Raw genomic sequence first — 25,091 nt, forward strand, 5'->3', positions numbered from 1 at the left:
ACTCCTCAGAGCTGGATAGTTGCAGTATTGGTGCCTCTATCGGGGGGGAAGAAACCGCAGCGCGTGCTTCCACACCCTGATGAGAGGCACTGGATCTGTCAGTAAGAGGCTGAGATAAGGCAGAGCCCGTCTCAACATCCACTGACAGATCCATTTGCGAACCCCAGGTCTGAGATCGCCGCCGAGCCTCAGCCGCGGCGGGACCCGAGCCCTGGGGAACGTGGTCGGGATTGAACCGAGCCAAACGGGATCGGAGCGTCCGCAATGGAAGCGCACAGCAATGCACACAGTCACCACCCTCGAGTGCTGACTGGGCATGCTCCTCTCCCAAACAAACAACACAAAGAGTGTGTGTGTCACCTCCCGTTAAATAACGCGGGCAGGGATGGACACACACTCGATACTGCTGCTTGCTCGCCATATCTGAATAAATATATATATATATAGACAGACAACACCAAATAACAAGGACAGAATTCAACACAGAGCGCGACTGAAGACTCAGAAAGCTTTCGTTTTCTGTTTCGGGCCGGCTTTTATAGTTTCCTGGTACGTGACGTCACCCGCCTCTGACGTTCCGCCACACCATTGGACTGATTTTACATGTGCTTCAAGACGTCATCACGCAAAGCGTTCCCCATAGCGTCATTCTCGACGCAACGGGAGTTCCCTTGAAAGGGAACACAGGTGTATCTTATACAGAAGTATTGTGTGTTGACCACCTGACATACTTACATGACTTCTCTAGCACAGTTTCAAACAATATTGCATCTACCTTTTTTTTGTTGCTTTGTTTTGCGTGCTTGTTATTTGTATCGTAAGTGCCTGTATTTAGATGCATTAAAAAGTTATTAAAGTGTTTGAATAAAGCATCCATTTTTCTACATTCTTAAAAAATGCATCTTGCTTTAGTAATGTTTATTAGGAATTTCCTGAACAAATTTATTGAAGTGAAGAGCACATTACTCCTTTAGTGGGAGCGAAGGCAGATGGATAATAATGCTGACATTGATTAAACATCGGCTGCGTCCGAAAACTGATAAATGCTGCCTTTGGAGGACTCATTCTAAGGTCGTGAGGCATCAAGGCTCGTCCGAATGCAATGTTAGATTCACTTTCTGTCTCCTGATATCCCTTCATCTGATCGGTTTTTGAAGGCAGAATAGATGTATCCTTCTCTGCCTTTGATATCCCACAATCCTGTGCTTTCCATTCTGTGACACTTCAGATAGAAAAATAAAGATGGCGTCTGAAAGTTGTGGCCAGTCGCCATTTTGTGTGTAAATGTACATTTTTGATCAACGTTTTCCACTTATGATGTCATTTCTAGCGAGAAATTACTATTGTAGTCATTAAATATTCACTTAATTTTGAACAAAGCTCGCTCTATTTTGCTGTAGACCATTACACTGCCTCAGAAGTCTGTCTGAAATCAGTTTCATGAGGTGCCATTGTGCGCAAACGCTGCCTACAAAGTCATTGCCTGATGGGGCAGCGAGGCAACAAGTCAGCTGACTAAGTTTTCAGACGCAGCCATTGAGTTTTTAGACTTGTTCGACTTCATACAGCTCTGCGCTGACCAATCGGCGGCTGACTTGAAGCAGTGCATGTCGGTTAGAAATTGTTTCCGACTTGAGACAGCGCCTATGACGTATACCATTAAAGTACAGCAAAAACAGGAGGACTCAGAGCAGGAGCACGAGCTCTGATGACGACACAATTGTTCCATGATTGGCCGAATCCAGCGCGAGCGTCACTACGGGAAGGAGAAAGTGTCTGACTTCACGTCTCCGTTTTCAGCTCCTCTCGCCTGAACGCGGCAACTCTCGCTAATCGGTTTCATCCACCCGCAGCCGATGTCCAACACACCTATTGTCGACAGCATAATCACCTGGCCTGGGACTTGATGCTATCCTGTGCCTTAACTCACTATTAAATTTGAGGAATGTAACTGATATCCATTCAGTTTAACCTGTTTCCACTGAAACTAAAAAAAAAATAAAAAAATCTCATGTTTATTTAGAAAGATACTGACATGGCTATTTTGTGATATTTAAAAAGATTAAGATCTACATACGGGTGAATCTGCAGCTTTAAAAGGATAGTTCACCCCAAAATTAAAATCTGTCATCATATACTCACCCTTATGTTGTTCCAAACCTGTATGAGTTTCTTTCTTCTGTTGAACAAAAAAGAAGATATTTTAATGAATGTTGGTAACCAGACAGTTGACAGTAGCCATTTACTTCCATAGTATTTTTTTTCTGCTATGGAAATCAATGGCTACCGTCAACAGTAACTATGGGTGCACAACTTTGGGTAACGCTTTAGATTACAGCCCGGAAAGTACTGCGTAATTAAAACGACTTTACAGTGTGACTTTTGGTAATTATTGTGTACCTATAAAGTAGGCCTACGTAAGTAAAGGGGAACGATATGTAATGTTTGGGGAATAAAGGGGTAACAACCAGGAGAATCAAAAAATTATTTATACTTTAAGTATTATAGAACTAAGGGGTACTTATTCTACTATTATGATACAAAAATCTTGGGAGCAATTTAGCAAGAACATACTCTGCATACCTTTTTATAATAATAATGTACCAATACATGCTGTATAGGCTTTTTTTTAAATTACAGAAACAAAATATTCACACCTCCACCAGGCTCTTCCTCACCATCAACACTTCGCTCTCTCTCCCTGGACTTCTGATCTCTCAGTAACATTTTCATTTCACACACATAGCACACTGTTTGTCCTTGTGCAGTTCTCCCTCGGAAAACAAGCAAAAAGCAAGTTTAGGATACATTTTATCAGAATTTAAAATCCTTAATCTGTTTGAACAAATGTATTTCCCAAATGGGAATATCCCCAATATGTCTATAAGATATTTTAATTAGACCATGATGAATATTATTTGGTTTACAGGGATAATCTTCTTAGATTGTTTGTTCTGTTTCTACATATTTTAAAATCATATTCAAATGCTAATTAAAAAAAAATGCTTGTTAATTAGATTAGAAGAATAATTAGGTGTTTTACTCCAGAGCGGAACATGTAGACTAGCTTTGAATCTACGCAGGATTATGTAAGAAATGCATTGAGTCTCTGTGGTTCAGTACTGCGCTCCTACCCAAGTCACATGGCATGGGAGGGTGTCACATTGGCAAAGGCAGAATGTGCAGGCAGATCACATTTGTCTTGGATTTACACTGGTCTCATCCTGAACTTAACTTTTTCCTCTGAAATTAATAAAATTATATTTTTTCTCCATATGGAACAACTAAGAATGTAAACTGCAAAGAAGAGGCAACAATTAAAATAACACAAATCATAAGTTATGTTTACACAGACCTTTTAATATGGTGAAAGGACTGATAAGAATGTAAATGTGTACCTTGAAATGCAGCTTTGGATAAAAGCGCCTGCCAAATGCATAAATGTAAATGTAAATGTAAATGTGAAATGTCAGACATATGTAAACCAGCAGAGATTATCATGGTCTGTTTATATCACACTATGTATTTGTGGTGTAATACAATTTTTCAAAAAAATAAGCACATTTCAGAGTCACGTCTCTTAAAACAATGTGAGTTATGATTTTTCTGACCTTTGCCAGGGAGAAAATGTAAATGTTGTTCACACCATAGTGTGATACTATAAATCTGAACTGCACATACATACATATATATATGAATGTGGTTTGGAATTAATTTGTAAGATTTAATTTATTGCAAGATTTAAGAGTTGATTTAATTATACTGAAGCCTTTTGTGATTTAATAATCATGCTAGGCCAGGGTCAAGGTTTAGTCAGGTCTAGTCTCTAAGGCTTTATTCAGACAGTCAACTTGTTTTTTTGCTGTACTGATTAAACTAAATTTACTTTACATTTACATTTATATTTAGTCATTTAGCAGACGCTTTTATCCAAAGCGACTTACAAATTAGGACTAAATTAAGTGAGTCATCATGAAGAGGCAAAAACAACGCAAGAAGTGCTCAAAATACGAAGTTCAGGCATTATTCAGAGTAGCATAAGTTATGGGCTTATTATAAGATTATTGTTAATGGTTATTGTAAGAAAGCGTCAATGCCTTGAACTTGATGCGAGCAGCGAGAGGTAGCCAGTGCAGAGAGGTGAACAGAGGAGTGACGTGGGCCCTTTTGGGCTCGTTGAAGACAAGACGAGCTGCAGCATTCTGAATCATTTGTAGAGGTTTAGTTGCACATGATGGAAGTCCGGCCAGAAGAGCATTGCAGTAGTCAAGCCTAGAAATGACCAGGGCCTGGACGAGAAGTTGTGTTGCATGCTCAGTAAGGAAAGGCCTGATCTTCTACTTTAGTAGAATGAGGGGAAAATGTTGCCTGTCTGAACAAAGCATTAGATAATAGACCTCTTGCAACTTTGACCCTGGCCTAGCATGATTATGAAATCACAAAAGGCTTCAGTAAAATATTTGAACAAAATATTCACACCTCCACCAGGCTCTTCCTCACCATCAACACTTCGCTCTTGTATGATTATTAAACCACAAATGGATCCAATTTAATGACACACTGTTTTTAGCGCTCTCAGATTGCCTCACAATGTGCATGAACCACACAAACTCATTGCGAACACAAGGCTCTCAAGGTTCACTTTACTTTTCTACACATTTATGCATGTCACATGATATTACATGTTTACTGCAAATAAAAAAGTGTGTGTGGGTAAAAATGGCCTCAAAATCAAGGGTACTTTACATTAATACGTTTTGTCTACATCAAATTCTATTGAAAACAAATGTTTGCTGGGTCTCTTGTGCATTTTGGATAAGAAACGTTTTTTGATGCAGTGTCACGACCTATGATGAGTGTTGCAAATTGGTCACAAATTCAGCAAGAATGCTTGAGAAAGTAGCTATCAAGGTAGTAGACATAAAGGCTGTACTCTAGATTTTGAGAGTGTTTGTACTCTTGTAAAGTATGAAGGTTTTGTCAATTCAGTTACTCAACTTTTTGTCATGAGAAAGAGCGTAAAAAGAACTTTGTTATTTATTGTTTTATCTTTTGGGGGAATAAAAAGTGAAAAGCTTTAAAAAGTAATTATAAAGCAAACCAAATCAAATGGACTGCCTGTGCGTGCATATCTCTATTTCTATGTGTATGCATATTTGAGCATCTAAATCTAGCTTGTGTATGGCATTCGATGGCACTGCTCCTCTGCCGGTCAGCCCCAGGTGTTGAATAATACATGGCTCTTTATTTTCACTGCACTGCAAATTTGTCTTTCCGCACCAGGTGAATCGAAATATTTGAACATCAAAGCAAGGCAGATAAATGTTCATGCAAGCACAGGTTCTGCGTATTTGTGTGATCATGCACGGAAAGGCAAAAAAAAAGGTAAAAAATAAAGAATAGAAGGAAGAGCATACCTTTTAAAACAGCTTTTTGTGTGCCATCAATTACATTTTAAAGTCCTTTTTGCATTCTTTGGGGCAGTGGTTCTCAGCTGGTCTTGCTTCAGGACACACATTTTACATTGGACCAAGTGGATAACCAATGCTGTGCAAACACATTTGGAAATACAAAAATGAGAAAAAGTAAAACATAACATGTTATAAACAGATTATAATTGGTTCAAACTTCATACACACTAAACAAAACAACTTTTTTTCATTATATTTTAAGTTATTATTATTATCATTATTATTTTTTGGTCTGAAGGTTCATTTTGAGTCTGACTTGACTGAACATGATGACTTGGATCAGTTAATGAGTCAAATGTATTGAACCACTATGGGGTGCGTTTCCCAAAAGCATCGTTATCCAACTATGGTCGCAAGTTCCGTCATTATCAGCAGTTCAACGAGTCAGTGTTTCTCTAAAACATAGTTCTAACGAACATTCGCAAACAGCATCGCAAAGTTGTGTGTTTGGAACGACAGCTCTCCACCTGTGGTTAGAAGCAGTTTCTAGTTTGCATGACATGTGGACTCAATAAATCCTTATCTTGAGCCAAATAACCAAGCTGACATTCAGTACAATCTGTATTTTTTATTCAGAATACATACAAATGTAATTTACGTATTTTGTCAAGATATTTAAAGCAGCGTTTTTGAAGAGTGCACATGTGCGAAAGCAAGCGTAGCGTTAGTTCTGGCAGGTCACGTTAGCTGACTCTCAGCTGATACACGTCTACCTATAGGAATACGACGCCTATCACGGTACACATATATAAGCTCCTTCAGTATTATCAGCAGCTATCGCGTTTCTCAGGAGCTAATTACCCTCCTCCCTCCCCAGTTCCTCCTCTCGTCAGTCAGGATTTGGCCTTCTGAGAGCCCTTTGAATTAGACTAAATTCTCGAATTATGTTGTACATTAAAATATTGACATTAATGATATCTGCAATTAGGGATGGGAATTGATAAGAATTTAACGATTCCGATTCCATTATCGATATTGCTTATCGATCCGATTCCTTATCGATTCTCTTATCGATTCTTATTGGGTGAGGGAATAAGTACAAATTTGTTTGTATTAACTCGCTTTAATATCTGATCAGAAGACACAGCACAGAGTATACACAAATTATGTGTAGCAACCTCAGAACAAACCTAAAAGTAGGTGAGCTACTTCTCAAAGTAAAGTCCAGGGACCTATAGCCTAGGGCAGTGTTTCTCAACCTGTGTGCCTTGAAAGATTATCAAGAAGAGTGCCTTAGGATTAGGAAATTGACAATTTTCACATTCATTGGTCCGGACAAAAAAATAAATAAAACTGCCATTTATGTGCCATAAAAACTAAAAACACAGACTGAAAACAGTTTAGGAAGAGCTTGTGTCTTTTGGAATATTAACAGTGCTCATTTGGATTAGGCTATTGAGTTACTAAAACAATCTTTGTCAAATAATACACGGGTTTTCTTCACATTTTGAACGTTTTTGTTTCCATTTGTTTAATTTCAAGATCTGATGTGACTTATCCATTGTTGTTTTTACAGCTACAAAGCTGGGAGCACTAAATGATATTCAGTCACATTATACACGCTTTTAACATTAAATAAAGCACAAAAATAGTACCTGATATTATCATTGCCACACTTTGAGATTGTTGTTCCAGCGCGACGTCGCAGTAAAATAGGATCCGTTTCAAATAGAATCGTCGCGTGTCGCGGCTGGTTAAACTTTGATTAACATGGAAAATTATACTTTTTATCGCGTGTCGCGCCGTCGCGTCGCATGTAGTTAGGACGCGGTCAGAGCGCTTCTGCCTCGATGCCATGTTTGCTCATAGTGTTTGCTACGTTCTGAACCAAAACAACGCAGCACGTGTGTGACGTCGTGTCACATTTGAACGAGCGGAACCGATAAGCGGAATCGTTAAGCAGGCATGCTAACGGTTCCAAGGAATCGATTCACTGGGCACCGGTTCTGAAGAAGAACCGGTTCTCGGTTCCCATCCCTATCTGCAATACATTCTTGTTAGTTCTGTTCTGTTTACCCTAAGGGGGGGTTATTGCTGCTCTTATTCATGCTAGACTGCATGGATGCGCAGGGAGTTCTTGCCCAGAACAGAACCTTACCGCAAATCCTAACTGTATGCTAATAGTCAATCGTATTTGACGATAGTGGTCCTGACAGAACGTGCTCTACTACGTAAGAACAAGCCTATGATTGAATCTGGAAAGAAAGCAAAATAACTGAGAAAAATGAGAAACAGTCCTCAGATGTCATGTCCGTAAGTTATAGCAAAACATCTAGCATTAATTCGATCTCAAACTGATTAATTAAAAGTAGTTATTACTCCACCACCTGGGTGACATCATTAACCAACGTGGTTGAACGGAAAATTCGAGTCAATCCGGTTTCGGGAAACAGTCGTGACTAGCTAGTTGATTTCTTCAACGATGCATCGTACTATGGTAGTTAGCAGCGAGTTACGGCGTTGTACGGGAAATGCACCCCTGACTGATTCAGTGTGTTGTTAGACTGATATAAACTGATAACTTAAGAGTTCAAGGTAATGAGACTGTGAAATACTACAGTAGAACTGCACTGAGCACACGGTCACAAATAAAACACATTTCCCTGCTCATATGGAGGTTGGAGCCAGCTCCGATTGGACAGGGCAGCCCCAAATAGGTGTGTATAAAACTCCAAATGGGCTGTAAATTCATCTAGAGGCCTCTGATGTTTAGAATTCATTTCTAACAGCATTGTTGTCATAGCATTTTGTAAATGGCATACATTTAAATAATTAACACACAAAACCCACATGTAGGACGCCGGCGTTGCAAACTCTGTCTGTGAAATCTGACAATGAACTGGATTACTTAGCTAACTGAGAGGAGAATACACTCAGCATACATATATACACTCAGCCACTGTCTGAAAAAGAATCCTAGTTTACAGGCATTAAATGTTAAGTTTAGATGTTAGATGTCACGGTCAAGTGTTGGAGCTCAATGAGACGTGGCTGATCATTTTTTTGCATCTAAATAAAGTACGTGTGGATAAGCGCCTGGAATAAGTATGTCTGGATAACGGATGTGAAGCAAATTGATAATCTTTTATCTTTATTCCTATTCTGTCCCAACTAGGAATAGGGCCCCCAAGGAAGGCTTTATGATCACAACTAAACCTGGAGGAAGCTTAAAGGGGTGGTATAATGCCCTTTTCACTAGATGTAAAATAAGTCTCTGATGTCCCCAGAGTGTGTATGTGAAGTTTTACCTCGAAATACCCCACAGATATTTTTATATAGCATGTTAAAATTGTCACTTTTTGAGGGTGAGCAAAAACGCACCGTTTTGTGTCTGTTCCTTTAAATGCAAATGAGCTGCTGCTCCCAGCACAGAGGGCGGAGCTACAAGAGCTTGCACTCACACAGACATGCACTGAAAATTTCAAAAACTTTTATACTTTTATGTTCAAACTGGATTCAGACAATGATGGAGAGACTCAAGAAGAAGTGACAACATGTAGAAGCAACAGGACATTTCTGAATGTTTAGTTGATGAATTTATGCAGCTGATGTGTAGTTATCTTCTAGTCATTGATTAGCATATTCTGTCTTGATAATCTATAAATCGTTTTCGGGGGGCGGGGTTTATGTAAATTTTAGGGTTAGTGATGTCAGTAACCCGGGATGAATGTTGTGTAGTCTCTACCAGCGGTTTGTTGTAGTCCTTAAAAAGCAATTTCTTTAAAAGCAAATATCTCCCTTTGCTTTGAACTTTGAGCGTTGTAACTTTGCAGATGTTGTTTATGCTCAAACAGCAACATTACACACTAACTAAAGTTAGAAAAGTGAAATCATAATCAACTACCCCTTTAACAAATCCGTCTCCCTATAGGTCTACGACAGTGATCAAGAAGGCTTCAGTATATTTTATAACAGTGTAACACATGAGCATTACTTTATGAGCCTAAAACAAATGCTAGCTAGCTACGTATACATCATACATCCCTAAAGCATTTTCACCTTAAAGAGCAAGTCTTCTGCTTCTCATGGCCTTTACAATAGATAATGCTTTACAATAAACTCTGTTAGAGAAATACATATAGCAATTTATCTGTTCAATAAAACACCTCTCCTGTTGAGTATAAAACACCATCTCTGCTTCACTTTTACATTTCAAACCCCACAGTTCTTCTTGCCATCTCTGAAAAGCCAAGTCAATTCCTATTCTCACATTATTATGAGTGACGTATTAATGTGATTTCAAATTAAAATCCACCCGTCGGGTCTAAAATGCAACACTTATGACAGGCATACCATAGTAAATCAGGGAAAGACAGAAACACGTTTTGGAAGAAGAATCTGACTCTTTTCATTTTTGTTAATTAACATTACATAGTGTACCTTTAATTTTAGAAACGTCATTTATTAAATATATATATTTTTTTCTTTTTTTTTTTTTCTGTACAGACATAGTATTAAAAGTATTAAAATACAATCTGTTTTGATTGTTGTGTTAATTGTTTTTACATAATGTAAATGAGTCTATTAAAGGTTCATAGAGGTCGCTTATTTGAAAACAATTACAAAGGCGTAGCTTGATGATGCCATCAATGAGCGTGGAATCATGGGAGTTGTTGTCTTCACCTCCACAGCCGATGGAAAGCAATCCGATGGGACTCGTGTTTGTGTATGAGCTAATGTATTCAAGCTTTATTAATGTTACTGTGGTATGAAATAGGATGGGGTCGAGAGCCGCAGGACATTTACGTTGCTGTTTTTATTATTCGTTTATTATTTATTATTCGTTTTGTTTTATTAATTACCTTATATGAGCTCAGTCATACTTGTCGTCATCCTTTGTGGAGCTACTCGTGACAGTTTGTCAGTGTAATGATATTTTTAATTTTGGAAAGTGAGAATTAGAGTGTAGGACATTATAACAGGCTCAGATAGTAAGCACACATATAAGGTTGCCTATATGTAACATATATTTTTATAATATAAACAGGTTTAGACCACTAATAATGACACTGAATGTGGGTGAGTGAATGTGTGAGGTAGTGTTAAGGACATGAAGTTCAGAGAAGGAACATTATACAAGAAAATAACATCACCATAAACTGTGAATCTGAACACTTTTAGAGTTTTACACAGTATTTATTGAGAGTTCATAGATTTTCAAAGATTATAACAGAATTTTAGTTTTTCTGTCAGTCCATATGCATCTGATGACCCTCTGGTTGGCGTCGAAGAGGGCTTGTTGGTTTCTGATGTTGTGAGATATTGTTACATCTCTGTGAATGGAAGCTAAGGCTTAATCTGTGAACATGTGCAAAAAACATAGTCAGTTTGCCGTCATTATCATTCTCAAATGAGTTTTGTTGGAGTATTTTGTTAGAGTACAAATATATCAAAAATATGAATTAAAAAAGTAAAGTAAAATAATGAGAGGCACAAACAAAAAGCAAAGCAGTAACCAAGCGTTTGACATTTGTGCATTTTCTCAGAAACTAGTGCTCACACACATTCATAGTGTGTGATTCTGTGTCTCACATCCCCCCTCCCCCCAACACAATCATACACAATGTTTTCTTAAAACAGCTTAAAAGGCCTAATTGTGGCATCTAATAATTGTTAGGACATGAGAGGGAAAATACATTTAAAATAAATACATTTTAAAAAATAAAAATAAACCATTGTTGTTTTTTCGAATGTCAATGCGATCTGAAAAAGAATGCTAGAAAGGAACGGAGAGAGAAGGGACTGCACAATAAATAATGCTGGGTATTGAATTATAGACTTCCTGCTAGGCAAAAAATAAATAAATAAATAAATAAATATTTGTTTACTAAGGAGAGTAGTTTCAAATTGTTTACATTATTGATTTGTCATCAAGTATTTCCCATAGCATTGCTTTGTAACCTTTGCATTAACCAGTAAAGTACAAACAAGAAAGCTTAGAAATATTACATTACACATTATTAGAAAGAATTTTGTATTTACATGAACACCCTGCTCCAATTAGATGTTTAGTATAGTTCATATTTACATCTAGAAATTGTTTTTGGAATATATTAAAATAAGTCCTAATGCCCGAGTCCTTACATAATTTCCTTATAATAATGTACAACACCAAGATATCTTCTGCAGACAGAGTCAAACAAACTCTGAAGTTTGGAACAACTTCTAAAGAATGGGCAAAGAAAACCATTTATGTATGCATGAACAGGAGAAGTAATTGCGTCAAATGGACAGCAGAATCCGTGCCTAAAATATCATATTGTTACACTTAATTGTTACATAATCTCCTAGCATCACTATGAATATACAATCAATGTTAATAACCTATTTTTATTGTCCATTGTGCATTCATACATTTCTGATCCTTGAGTGAAGAAGCTATGCTTATGCAGATACAAGAACATTTGTTTAATTTGACTTTTTAGATCAGTTTGCCGATATTAATTGCAAAATATGTTTTGGAATGTATGGTACCAGTATTGCATGCAGTACAGATATGAGTTAGGGATGCATTATTAAACATTGGTAATAAGTACGGGTTGCTTGATTTCCTGCATGCTTCCACAATTCCCTGGTTATGAATAGTGCTTCATAAGATTTAGTTAGTTTCATTCAATATTTAGTTATTACTCGTGTTCAAAGTGGGTGGGAGAAAAGAAAAGAAAAGAAAATCAGTGTTAATTACTTCCTTGAGCTTCTAACTTCTTATGTGTTCGTTCAACCCTGTTGTCTTTTGATCTTGAAAAAGCCAAGAAAACAGATTATTGATATATTGAGATATAAAATGTTGGTGAACATGATGCATATTGTTGTTACCTCTATGACTGTTGATAAAATTGGAATTTCACACCTTGATGGAAAATGTCTTGCATGCAGGTCCATCATGATTACACATATCTAAAAAATAATTGAATATGACAGATGTACAGTACCATAAAAATAAATAAACAAATATTCATTTAAATAATAAATTAGAAATATGTAATTCAATTAAAATGTATAAATAAAGATGAGTATATATACTATCCTCAATGAAATCTGTTCAGTATTGTGCTTTTAATTTTTTTCAAGCATTGTAAGGCTAAACTATATTCATATGCCCTTCTCACGTGTGGAGGATGACGGGCTCTGACTGGCTCTTCTTGGTGGAAAGCATCAAGTGTCATGATGGAATTACAGTATTGGTTCAACACCATGAGCCCCTCCACCATATCAGCAATTCACCATTTTCAATTCATTTCATATGTAAACACAGAACTACTCTCTTCTTCTGAATTCTGTACAAGTGATATTTACAATACATAACACAGAGGAATTCATTTTGCTTAATATTTTTCATTGACGAAGCCAAGAGATTCCTTAACTGCTGGCTTTTAAAACAAAATCAGTATGAATATGTATAATGCTTCAAGATGTTCAAAGCGCATATATCGTCTGTAAACATACATCCAATCAGAAAGAAAGAAGTTGAATAATACTCTCAACATGCATGCCCACATAGAGGTGCAAGTAGTGTTTATAAGATAGACATTTGATGCAAGATAAGGAGAACAAAAAAAAAAAAAAAACCCCGCTGGATTGGCCAAAGATTGTGAGGTTCATAGCCTTGAATCTTTGGAAGATAGTTCAATGTTTTGTTTGAGGTAATTCGCAGCTGGTAAACGAGATCTTCCAGTGCGACTGGAGGTAAAACTTTATTTTGATGGTCCACTTTAGACATTCTACTAACTACAAACAACATGTCAACTAGCAAGTCATTAGAGTATTAGTAGACTGCCTGCTTAATATCTACTAAACAGTCTAATAGTCCAATGAGAGTTAGTTGACAAGTACTTGACTGGTTACTAATAGTAGAATGTCTAAAGTGGACCATCAAAATAAAGTGTTACCCAAATGTATAGCCTACTTTCATTTTAGTGATATATGTGTCAAACAATGACCCGGTTTCACAGACAGGGCTTCAATTAATTAGTTCAATTAGGGCATTTAAGTAGCTTTTATAAACGTGACTTAGAAAAATAAAAACAATACTGGTGTGAATCTTGAGCCAAAGCAATGACACTGACATATTTTAAGAGATAATGCAGTGCAAGTTACTTTGAGTTAAAACAGCTCAAACATGCCAACATTTTGGTCTGGGATAGTCTTAAGCCTTGTCTGTCTCAATTTCCGTTAATTGCATTAGTGCTTCTGTACAACTATTCACAGAGACATCTGTGCCATCGATTAACCTTGTGGACAAGATATTTGTCAAAAGTTAGTACCAATCTATTCTCACTCAAAAGGAGACAAAAACCGAAGCATGATCAATCGCTTTGCGTGCAACTACTAAGACAATAATAAATTGCGTGCTTGCAATTTCTTGCTTTATGTGTCTCTTATCATTATAATTTTAGGTAAAATGCCTCCACATTACTGTTTTTTTGTAAAACAAAATTGATTATGTTTTTAATACTTTTGCAAGCATTTGTAAAATTGTAAATTATTTGTATCCTTTTATAGATATTTTTGAGCACCTAATCCCACTCATACCCTAAACCTAACCACTTTTCAACAAGATAAAACACGTAACATGCAGATGAAAGAACAGTCACAGTAATTTATTGCATACAAGTATGAAAAATGACTCGTGGTGCATTCCAAGACCTCTGAAGCCATATGTTATTTGTATGTGAGGAACAGAGTGAAATTTAAGGTTTTAATCACTGAAAATCTTCATGCTCTGTGAAGACAGTCACACACCTCATTCAATAGATGACGCTTCTTCAGCAAGACTTGGAATATTTGCAAGTTTTGAGTAAATAATTGTGACTGTACTTGTATCCTCTTATATCTTCCTTTATGTTGTTTTATATTGAGAAATGGTTAGGTTTAGGTTTAGGGGTTAGCGCTCAAACTGTCTAAATTGTAAAATCAGGGATTGGCATTAACTTTTTTGCTCAGTGGTTTTCCAAAGTTACAGCATTTTCACTGGCCACAATTTTGACATCGATACCATGGGGGAAAACTGCCATATAGATATTTTTAATATTATCTCATAATTTGGCAGCAGGTTTATTAGGCTGCTGTCACTTTAAGACCAGACACACTGATCCATTATACTGTTACACATGCGTTTCTCAACCGTTTACGTTCAATTCAAACATAACTGACTGTGTTTATGTGAATACTCATCAAGACCAGCACTTTGACATTATTTTGTGTGTATTTGACTGTTGAAGTGCAATAAGCAGCGAAAAATAACTCAATTAAGTACTGAGAGGTGGCACAAAATTTGCGGGAATGAGTAAAATTATGCACAATACGAGCAATTCCACGCCGAAATTCAAGCTCTGTAACAGCAACAATATGAAACGAATGAGTGAGGAGAGGCGGGTTTCTGTGAAACTCACTGTCAGAGTGAGTATTAATATTAATATTAATGTTGAGAAAGCGAGAAAGCGCAGCTGATATCGTGTATCTATTCTGCGGAAAATGAGTATTGGATATTTCAGTATTGATGTGTATCAAAAAATCTATAATCTATAACACTACATTGCACTTAGTTTTTTATTTCAGATGCCTTTTAAAAAGACTACAACTGTAAAATCGATATATTATATATAAAATTCAACCCGCAAAATGGCTATTAGGAGTGACTGCGTTACACGCCACTGCTGAAATACACATTTGGCGGGAGTTAATGTCAAGCCCTGAGTGTAGTGTAAATAAAATGATTGTGGCTTAAACTAAAAATCAAAACTCAACACTTGTGTCATAATGACAAAATTATACCCCAATATATAATTGCCTGACAATAAAAAACGCATGTCCTTTGTGTCCGTGTATTGACAGGAATGGTTTCTCATTAAAAGCAATGGTAATCCTAGTCTGTAGATAGTGTAAAGCAATTGCCAAAGGAGTGCCTTTAGCATCTTAATAGTGGCAAGGCATCTGTCAATGCTGCAGTTTTTGATGCCTTCGGAGTGAGAACGGTTTGAGACTACACACAAGGTGTCAAGGTTAGGCCGGTCACTACATGTTGTAACTACACCATTTTGCTATTTAAAAGCATATATACATATATATATATATATATATATATATATATATATAGTCTGATGAATAAAATATTTATAATTTTTTGCCAGTGGCGTGTTTTTTTGGAGTGCTCTTACAAACGGGAAAAAGGGATATATTTTTCCTTGTCTGCTGCCTTTCACATCACAGCTCAGAGTAATCGCTGCTGAAGGGTTTGGGTTTAGGTTTGTTCCTCTGATGCTTTCAGCCAATAAGCATTGCCATTTCCTGCTGAATAACAATCAGTCATGTGGCATTTTCACCATCATGAACAATGATGGTAGAATTCAGGTCACATACTTTCAAGCATCAGTAGAACAACTGCAATTGAGATGAATGGGAATGCTAATGGATAGGCTAGCATTACACAAGATTTATGGGAGCTATAAAAATGATTAGAGTTAGCAGCTGAATCGAGTTGTTTGGGGAAGTTAGAAGTAATACCTTCAACTTCCATAGCATGCTGAACATCAAAATTAAAACATAATATAAGCATATTGGAAATGTAAAGCTTACCAAAGTGTCAATAAACTTTAGAGTAAAGGATTTGAGTGTCACATTTTACCAAAATAAATGAGGTTAAGGAAAAGTGTATAATAAATTCTCTTGAATAAATAAACTATCATCTGTGTGTAAAGTAGAAAATACAACCATATGATAAAACTATTCCTATAGTCTCTTTACTCAATAGACCATAAAAAAAGAAAACTACAAATAAAGGAATAGAAATATTAAATTATTGAGTGTTGCTTTTTAACCATTGCTAAAGGAGGAAAGAACTGACAGTGAAGTGCTGCGGATGTCTAATCTTTAAGTATTTGATTTTTCTTTTGCTAAAAAGATATTAATTTGCAGCAATAACTGGTTTGATAATTTTGCAACAAAACAAGTATACCTAATATTGAACAAAACTCTCAAACGCACTAAAAACTACTGACTTTTGGAATAGGCACCATTTGTTCTTAACCTCTTTAGAGTGTCGGTGTCAGCCAGCAATTAAGGTGAACCCAAGGTTAAAGAGAGTTAGTCCTGATTTTAATCTGTCAACATAAGTCCTGCTTGTATTGCAAAATCAGACGCAGGATAACGGAAGAATATACTGACATAAAAATTTGTGGCGCTTCTCGGACGGTCCCGCAATCCAGTTAGTTGACATAATAAAGCCAATAGATGACGTTGAAGAAAGAAAATACGGTGGGGAAGATCATTCTCGACCATTTGTCGATTGAATTTACATCAGTTAAGTCAGGGATGTTGATTTTAAGCTGTGAAGTGCGCCGTCGTAGTCGGCTCTTCTTCTGAGCAACGTGGCGTTCCAGCGCATTGTGCCCGAAGTTGTGCCTGGCCAGGCCGGCTTTCCGATACTGCAGTGTGGTGCTGTCAAAGGCCAGCATGGTTGAACGGGGGTCGCCCAAACCCAGGCTTAACTCGGATGTGCCCATTTCATTCTTGATCTCCAGAGGAGTGAGAAGGATGTTTTCATGGGGGTCCATCTAAGACATAAATACAGATGGACAGGTTAGTAATGGTAACAGTGTTATTTACGTTATTACTTTGATATGCATTATATACAATATCAATTGGAAAAAAAAATAATTACAGATTGATTTCTGATGGTTTTCTTAAATATCTTAAACGTTTTTTTGTTGTTGTTTTTTTGTAAATACATTTCCAATAAAATTGATCACATTTACATAAAACATAAAGAATAAGAGTGCTAACTTACCGCTGCTTTTCATGAATTATTCTTTATACTTTTTTGGCATTTTAACACAGCATTCAACATAGACTGAGACAAACCAACAAAGTGCCAGTAACACAGTATAATGGAAAAGGGTTTGGTGCACATAGAGATGTAAAGCAAAGTAAGGTAAGGCATGATGGTACACATGATAGTATTTATGCTACATATTTCTACAAAATTCTGACCTTTTCATGACATATAATAGGGGCCGATATGTAGAAATATCTAATAAATACAAAATATATAATAAAAAAAAACTGTTCAGTTGTTCACCCTTGTTTTCAAAGCAGATTACCTGTTCCTTTCTGAATTGTACTTTCAATGGTATTTTATTAAATAGTATCTAAAATACTAAACATCTGTTTTGGTGAGTGGTTTGGAGGGAAAAGAGAGGTGATGATGGTAATGGAGAAAAAAAAAACACACATTCTGTTATGATTTACTCACCCACATGTCATTCAAAACCTGACTTGCTTTCTTCCTCGATTTTGAAAAATATTCTGCCCACTCTTTTTCTATATATTGAAAGAGAACTGGACAAGTTCCAATATGACAAAAATTTACCAAAAAAAGCATGACTTGTGTACTTTATGTGACTTTTGCAAAATCATCTGAAACTGCACAATAAGACCACGGAAAATCTTCCCTTCTGAAGAAAGTCATATCAGAGTTTGGACAACATAAGAGTGTTTAAATGATGACAGAATTTTCAATTTCAGTCAGCAATGTTTTTAAGAGGAAACAAGAAATTGTAAAAAAAACAAGAACACCACATTCTTAATCCCAACTCGTCACATTAACATACAGGCTACCCCCTTTAGCACCGTTTTTCGACATGCAAGGTACTCCATTGCTTTCAATGAGAAATATAAGGTATTAATACACAAATGCAATGGTCATGGGAATTTTGTCATCATGATAAAAAATATAGAATGAGTATATTTTTGCCATTATGACATACATTGCCCGGACCCCCAAAAAAGTTGGTGTTTAGATTCAAATGCTTAAGAGTCTATGATTGGATCATTATTGCAGTGATTATTGTGTTTGTAGAATGTTATATGTTTGGCAACAGTTCTTCTAACCCTAGTTGATGGAGTGTGTAACTTTTCATTTCTTAAACAACCATGTAGAAAGATAGCCTGGCAAGCCAGACCTACATCAAGATGTTAGGTCTGGAAACTCACCATAGACGTGGTTTAATCCGAGGGGCGGGATAAACGGCTGTCTTTCAAATTCCCTCTGCACGCAATAGGACAGCGCTTAAACCAACCAGAGCGTTTTCCCAACAGCGGAGCTTAGTTGATAGATTCCACTTTTGCCATATCTGGCCGGCAAAACGACGAACACATCTTCCTTTTTTTAAGAATGACTTAAGTGCCGTTCTTTGCTCTTTTCTCAAAGAAAAACTTAACTCCAAGTCCTCCAGAGTCGCGGCCAAAGCCGATTCGAAAGACCGTTGTTCTCCATCAGCAGCCGTCATTCTTTGTTTTCAAGTGGCAGCCGTCGCAACTCTGTCGTCATATGTTAAGCCCGCCCCCGCCTACTCTATACACAACGTGATTGGCCTGACCCAATTTAGGTTTTTGCAGCTAGAAGGTCTATTGAGAGTTGCTAGACCCACCTGGCAGCGAAATACATTTTGCTGCCGCTAGGGTGCGTCTAGATTTCTAGGCTAGTAGGAAGACACATCATGGCCGTTTTCCAGGATGACAATGTCAAGATTCATCAGGCTCAAATTGTGAAAACTTTACAAAGTGCTGGACTCTTGTATTGACAATACAACATGTGATGCCCCTCTTGATAGAAATAAATGTTGTGATATTTTTTTCTATCAAGAGGAGCATACATTTTTGGTCAAGATCTTGTATTGTCAATGCAAGAGTCCAGCACTCTGTAAAGTCTCCTCCAAGCACATCCCAAAGACTTTCAGTGAATTTAAGGTCTAATGTAGATAAAATCAATTGAATGCAACCACTTACGATAAAAATTTGTATTAATTTCAACAAATCATTTTTTTCAGTGCATTCTTTCCCCATTCGATCCTGATGAATCTTGACATTGTCATCCTTGAATACGGCCATGATGTGTCTTCCTACATGGTTGTTTAAGAAATGAAATCTACACACTCCATTATTCAGGGTTAGAAGAACTGTTGCCAAACATTTAATGTGCTAGAAACATAATAATCACTGCAGTAATGATCCAAACATAGTCTCTTAAGCATTTGCCTATTTAAATCCAAACAGCGACAGTGTATATTGTGGTATGATTTTCAGTTTAAACAGCCAGAATAATTTTATTTACATTACACTATTTAAACATTTTTGCACACATAACCCAACCCATACCGCTAAATCAACCCATTTGTATATTATATAATATAAAACACAGGATATAACAGGCAGATACAACTACAGTCACAATTTATTCAAGATGTACATATATTGGAGGGTTCTGAGGCCAAACGATTGATTTACTTGAGGAGCAGACCCAAAAAGTAATCACAATTTTCATCCGCCGTAAAGCTCATTTCCTAGTGATGGGGAGTCGACTCCAAAAGAGTCGATTCCTCGACTCGTAATAACCCTCATGTCGGAGTTGACTCCAGCACAGGAATCGACTCTCGTTGTCGACTCCGTTGCTGTGTCTGAAATCGCTCAATCGTGCATCAGAGAGCTGGAGCTGTCGCAGAAACAACATCACAGTCACACACTTTTATCCTACATGTAGCTTGCTTTACAAAAGATAACAGCCAATTACATTGTAATTATACAAACCTCAATGCCAGCTTTGTGGTTTCACCAAAGTTTTTTAATACAATCGATATTAAAGGGATGGTTCGGAGTAATTTCAACCTAGGGTCCTTTGCACCATGACCTCGAGCCAAACACCCCCCCAGAAGCCTTTTTTCCCTTGGCCGAACATTATTAAAGTTAGAGCTTATTTAGAGAAATCAGCCGGATGGCTTAGTGCAGGCGCTAATGGATCCTATGATGTATCTCGTAAATTACCCCACTAATAATGCCCAGAATGGCACCAAACTTCTACAGTAGTACAAATAGGTTCTGTACTCATAAAATGAGGCATTGGAAAGTTTGTAAGTACATCAGGAGTTTATTTAAATAACACTTGCCTGATGGCTTATGCTACCGCTAACCCGTTGAGGCCACTTCCGTGATTTGGGAAAAACATGTAAAAGTCCTGGCAGAAAGCGATGCATAAGGATGTAGTGTAACGACACCCAGTTCCAGGAATGCACTAATATTTTGTTGGTAGTACCAGTTTATAACAATTATTAGTTAACACTAAGTTGTCAACACTTAGTTGAACACAAAAAACTTGTAGAAGCTCCGGGTCATTGCAGTGAAACAGCAGAAGGTCTCCGGATTGAACCTTTTAGCTTTTATTCCGCAACTGGGATAGATACATGTGTTTGGCAACTTGTCCTATCTTTTAAATCACGCTGCAGTTTTCTGAAGTAACTGTGTCTGACTATCTCACAACAATCCTCTGCTCAGTCACGTGTACACAGTTGTTTCCTTCAACAAAGTTTCACGCAAGAGTATAAAATTTTTTCGCTGACTTTTGAAAGTTTTATAAATGGGTTGAAATTACTCCGAAACATCCCTTTAATTTGGTTTGCCATGGTTATTCTAATTTGTGTTCATAATCAGTAAACCCTTACACTTTTTTTTAATGTGTCCCTGTTAGAGTGTAATTATACATATAAATATTTAAATACTTAGTAATATGAATTAACTACATGTACTTACTATAGGATTATGGTTTGGTTTAGAGCTAGTTGCATGCAATTATGCTTTATTTAAAGTTATTACTATAGTAAATATATGTAACATGTTACAAGGACACATTAAAATAAAGTGTTACCCAGTAAACTAATCAATTAAAAAAAAAAAAAAACTGCTAAAAAAATAAACACATTAATATGTGTATTATGTGTATTATATGTATTTAGGCAAGACATTGTTTTCATTATCTTGAACGTTCCTGTCCAAGCAGCTTTTTGGACTAAACTGGACTAATTTGGCCAATCACACTTAACAATGTGTGTACTAGTTTTAGGCTTCATGTCAGAAAAAAGAAAAAAAAGAAAAAAAAAGATTAGCCAACATTTAGTGTGTAATAATACGGAGCCCATAAAGTGATGGTGGGAAAAAAATAAGTCAATGATTTTGCGTTCCCCCAAGAAACTTTGCGTGTGCTCTCAAAACCTTTGCGTTCCCCCGAGAAACAACAGGTTTCTCGGGGGAACGCAATTCCCCCGGGTATAAACAGGAAGCGGGCGCACGCACACATTATTTTTCGCTGAGGAGCCGAGATTTGTGACGGCCATGCAGCGATGGTCAGCAACGGTGGCGACGGGACGTTACGTCTCCCGTTCCCTCCTTCAGGGAACGAGGGTTACATCAGTAACCGAGACGTTCCCTTTCAGTCGCTCACGTTCGACGTAACGTCAACGTGACGACGTAATTGGGATCCCATGGAAAACGCCACAGTTGCTGCCACATCCAGCGCCCTACGCAAGACTCTCAGACCCCCAACTGCTGGGGCGGAAGACCTGCGTAGAGGGAGTTCAACTGCTGTTCCATTATACCCCACACAGTGGAACTCTTGGATAACACTGGGAAAGCGTACCTTTCCAGGGGAAAGGACGCTGCGGAGCCACATCCTGCCCGAAGGGAGGTAACATGTGGAGAATACACATATGGACTGGCCGAAGGGCCAGTGCGACATATGGAATGTCACTGGGGTGGCTCCACCCGAAGGGGGAGACACACCGACAGTGACGGCAGAGCAGACTCTGCCGAGGGAAGACACGGGCTCACCGCAGGGAGCTCATCGTGGACGAATACACATATGGGATCGCCGCGGGGATCACCACATATGGAACCCAGCCTAGCAAAAGTTACACAAGCATACGAGCACTAGGCCTGGAGTCGGACGCTCCACAACGTCCGACTGCCGAAGGGGTGCGGAGGAACTCACAGGGTTCGCCAATTGGGGAACTCGACTGGAGCAAAAAAACGCACGTATCCATTCCTAGGAAGGGAGTGGCGCAGCAAGCCGACACTAAAGCGGGAACTTCGGTGTTACCGGCTAGATGAAGCGAGCACACAGGAAGAAACCGGCTCAACACGTAGGCTATAAAACCTAGCGAACGTGTTAGGTGTCGCCCAGCCCGCAGCTCTACAGATGTCTGACAGCGAGGCGCCGTGTGCCAGCGCCCAGGAAGAAGCGACACCCCTAGTGGAGTGGGCTTTCAACCCGGGCGGGCAGGGCACGCCTTGGGCTTCGTAAGCCAAGGCGATGGCATCCACTATCCAGTGGGCCATCCTCTGCTTGGAGACAGCCTTCCCCTTCTGCTGGCCTCCGTAACAGACGAAGAGCTGATCTGAGGTCCTGAGGCTTTGCGTTCTGTCCACGTACAGACGCAGAGCGCAAACGGGACAGAGAAAAGCCAGGGCTGGGTCTGCCTCCTCCGAAGGCAGCGCTTGCAGGTTCACTACCTGGTCTCGGAAGGGAGTGGTAGGAACCTTGGGCACGTATCTGGGCCGGAGTCTCAGGATCACGTGAGAGTTATCCGGGCCGAATTCTAGGCACGATTCGTCGACCGAAAATGCATGCAGGTCCCCTACCCTCTTGATAGAGGCCAATGCAACCAGGAGTACTGTCTTACAGGACAGGATTTTTAACTCAGCTGATTGCAGAGGCTCAAAGGGTGGTCTCTGAAGTGCCGAAAGGACCAGAGACAAATCCCAAGAGGGTATAGAGAGTGGGCGAGGAGGATTCAGTCTCCTCGCTCCCCTCAGGAACCTGACGATCAGGTCATGCTTTCCCAAAGACTTACCATCAACAGCATCGTGATGTGCGGCAATAGCGGCAACATACACTTTAAGGGTGGAGGGAGACAGCCTTCGCTCCAGCCCTTCTTGCAGGAAGGAAAGCACGGCTCTGATCGAGCAAGATCGGGGGTTCTCCTCGTGAGAGGAGCACCAGTCATCGAACAGGTTCCACTTCAACGCATAGAGGCGCCTCGTAGAGGGGGCTCTAGCGGAAGTGATGGTGTCAACTACCGCAGGGGGTAGGTCACCTAGAACATCCGCGTTCCGTCCAGGGACCAGACATGGAGTTTCCAGAGGTCTGGACGCGGGTGCCATAGGGTGCCCCGTCTCTGAGAGAGCAGGTCCTCTCTCAGAGGGATGGGCCAGGGAGGGGCTGTCGCGAGGAGCACTAGTTCCGGGAACCAGGTCCGGTTGGGCCAATACGGCGCAACTAACAAGACCTGCTCCTCGTCCTCCCTGACTTTGCACAAGGTCTGTGCAAGAAGGCTCACTGGGGGAAACGCATACTTGCGAAGGCCCCGGGGCCAGCTGTGTGCCAGAGCATCCGTGCCGAGGGTCCCCTCGGTCAGGGAATAGAACAACTGGCAGTGAGACGTGTCCGGGGCGGCAAACAGATCTACCTGTGCGGTCCCGAAGCGCCTGAAAATCAGCTGGACCACCTGGGGATGGAGTCGCCATTCTCCCGGTAGCACCTGCTGCCGCGAGAGCTCGTCGGCTGCGCGGTTGAGCAGGCCCAGAATGTAAACGGCACAAAGCGACCTCAGATGCTTCTGACTCCAGAGGAGGAGATGGCGGGCGAGTTGTGACATGCGGCGGGAGCGTAGACCACCCTGGCGGTTGATGTACGCAACGGTCGCAGTGCTGTCCGTACGGACCAGTACGTGCTTGCCTAGTAGCAGGGTTTTGAAGCGGCTCAGTGCAAGACGTACTGCTAACAACTCGAGGCAGTTGATGTGCCAATGCAGTTGAGGCCCCGTCCACAGACCTGAAGCTGCATGCCCGTTGTACGTGGCCCCCCAGCCGGTGGCAGAGGCACACCTCTTTTTCCAGGGGAACACCTGCCCGCAGGAACGAAGGGTCCGACCACAAGCTGAGAGTTTGGCGACAGTGCGGAGTCACTTGGACCCGGCACGAGCCGCTCTGCCACGCCCATCTCGGGACTCGATCGTGGAGCCAGTGTTGGAGCGGCCTCATATGAAGCAATCCGAGCGGCGTAACCGCGGCTGCAGATGCCATATGCCCCAGGAGCCTCTGAAAAAGTTTCAGTGGTGCCGCTGTTCTGCGTCTGAGCGTGCTCACACAGTTCAACACTGACTGGACACGGGCCTCGGTGAGGCGCGCTGTCATGTTGATCGAGTCCAACTCCATACCGAGAAAAGAGATCCTCTGCCCGGGGGTGAGTTTGCTCTTTTCCCAGTTGACCCGAAGCCCTAGGTGGCTGAGGTGACTGAGCACCATGTCCCCGTGTTCGCACAACTGCTCTCTCGACTGGGCCAGGATAAGCCAGTCGTCGAGGTAGTTGAGGATGCGAACACCACGCTCGCACATGGGAGCAATGGCCGCCTCCGCGACTTTCGTGAAGACGCGGGGCGACAGGGCCAGCCCGAAGGGTAAGACCTTGTACTGATATGCCCGTCCCTCGAACACAAAGCGAAGAAACGGTCTGTGTCGAGGGAGAATCGAGACATGAAAGTACGCGTCCTTCAGGTCGATCGCTGCAAACCAATCTTGGGGACGGATGCATTTGAAAATGCGTTTCTGCGTAAGCATCTTGAACGGTAGCCTGTGAAGGGACCGGTTCAGGACGCGCAGGTCCAAGATTGGTCGTAACCCACCACCTTTCTTGGGTACAATGAAGTACGGGCTGTAGAAGCCGGTCTCCATATCGGCTGGAGGGACCGGCTCGATCGCGTCCTTCGCCAGTAGGACTGCGATCTCTGCCCTGAGCAC

At 39.8% G+C, this 25,091-nt stretch overlaps 1 protein-coding gene and 1 long non-coding RNA gene across 4 annotated transcripts in view; one reads left to right on the plus strand and one right to left on the minus strand.

Moving 5' to 3' along the window:
- The window catches only part of LOC311097791, a 260,798-nt gene that overhangs the window by 60,123 nt on the left and 175,584 nt on the right, over positions 1–25,091 (plus strand). The window lies entirely within an intron of this gene.
- The window catches only part of gabrb2b (gamma-aminobutyric acid type A receptor subunit beta2b), a 143,248-nt gene continuing 134,721 nt past the window's right edge, over positions 16,565–25,091 (minus strand). For 2 of the 3 annotated variants that reach the window (XM_084137643.1, XM_084137642.1), the window contains one exon: positions 16,565–17,023. In XM_084137643.1, coding sequence (XP_083993769.1) covers positions 16,676–17,023 — 348 coding nt within the window. In that variant the 3' untranslated portion in view covers positions 16,565–16,675. Of the gene's footprint in view, positions 17,024–19,685; positions 19,960–25,091 lie in introns of those variants that run through there. The other variant, XM_084137644.1, reaches the window with a different exon arrangement.

Source organism: Abramis brama (assembly GCF_963993115.1).
Source record: "Abramis brama genome assembly, chromosome: 15".
Taxonomy (NCBI): domain Eukaryota; kingdom Metazoa; phylum Chordata; class Actinopteri; order Cypriniformes; family Leuciscidae; genus Abramis; species Abramis brama.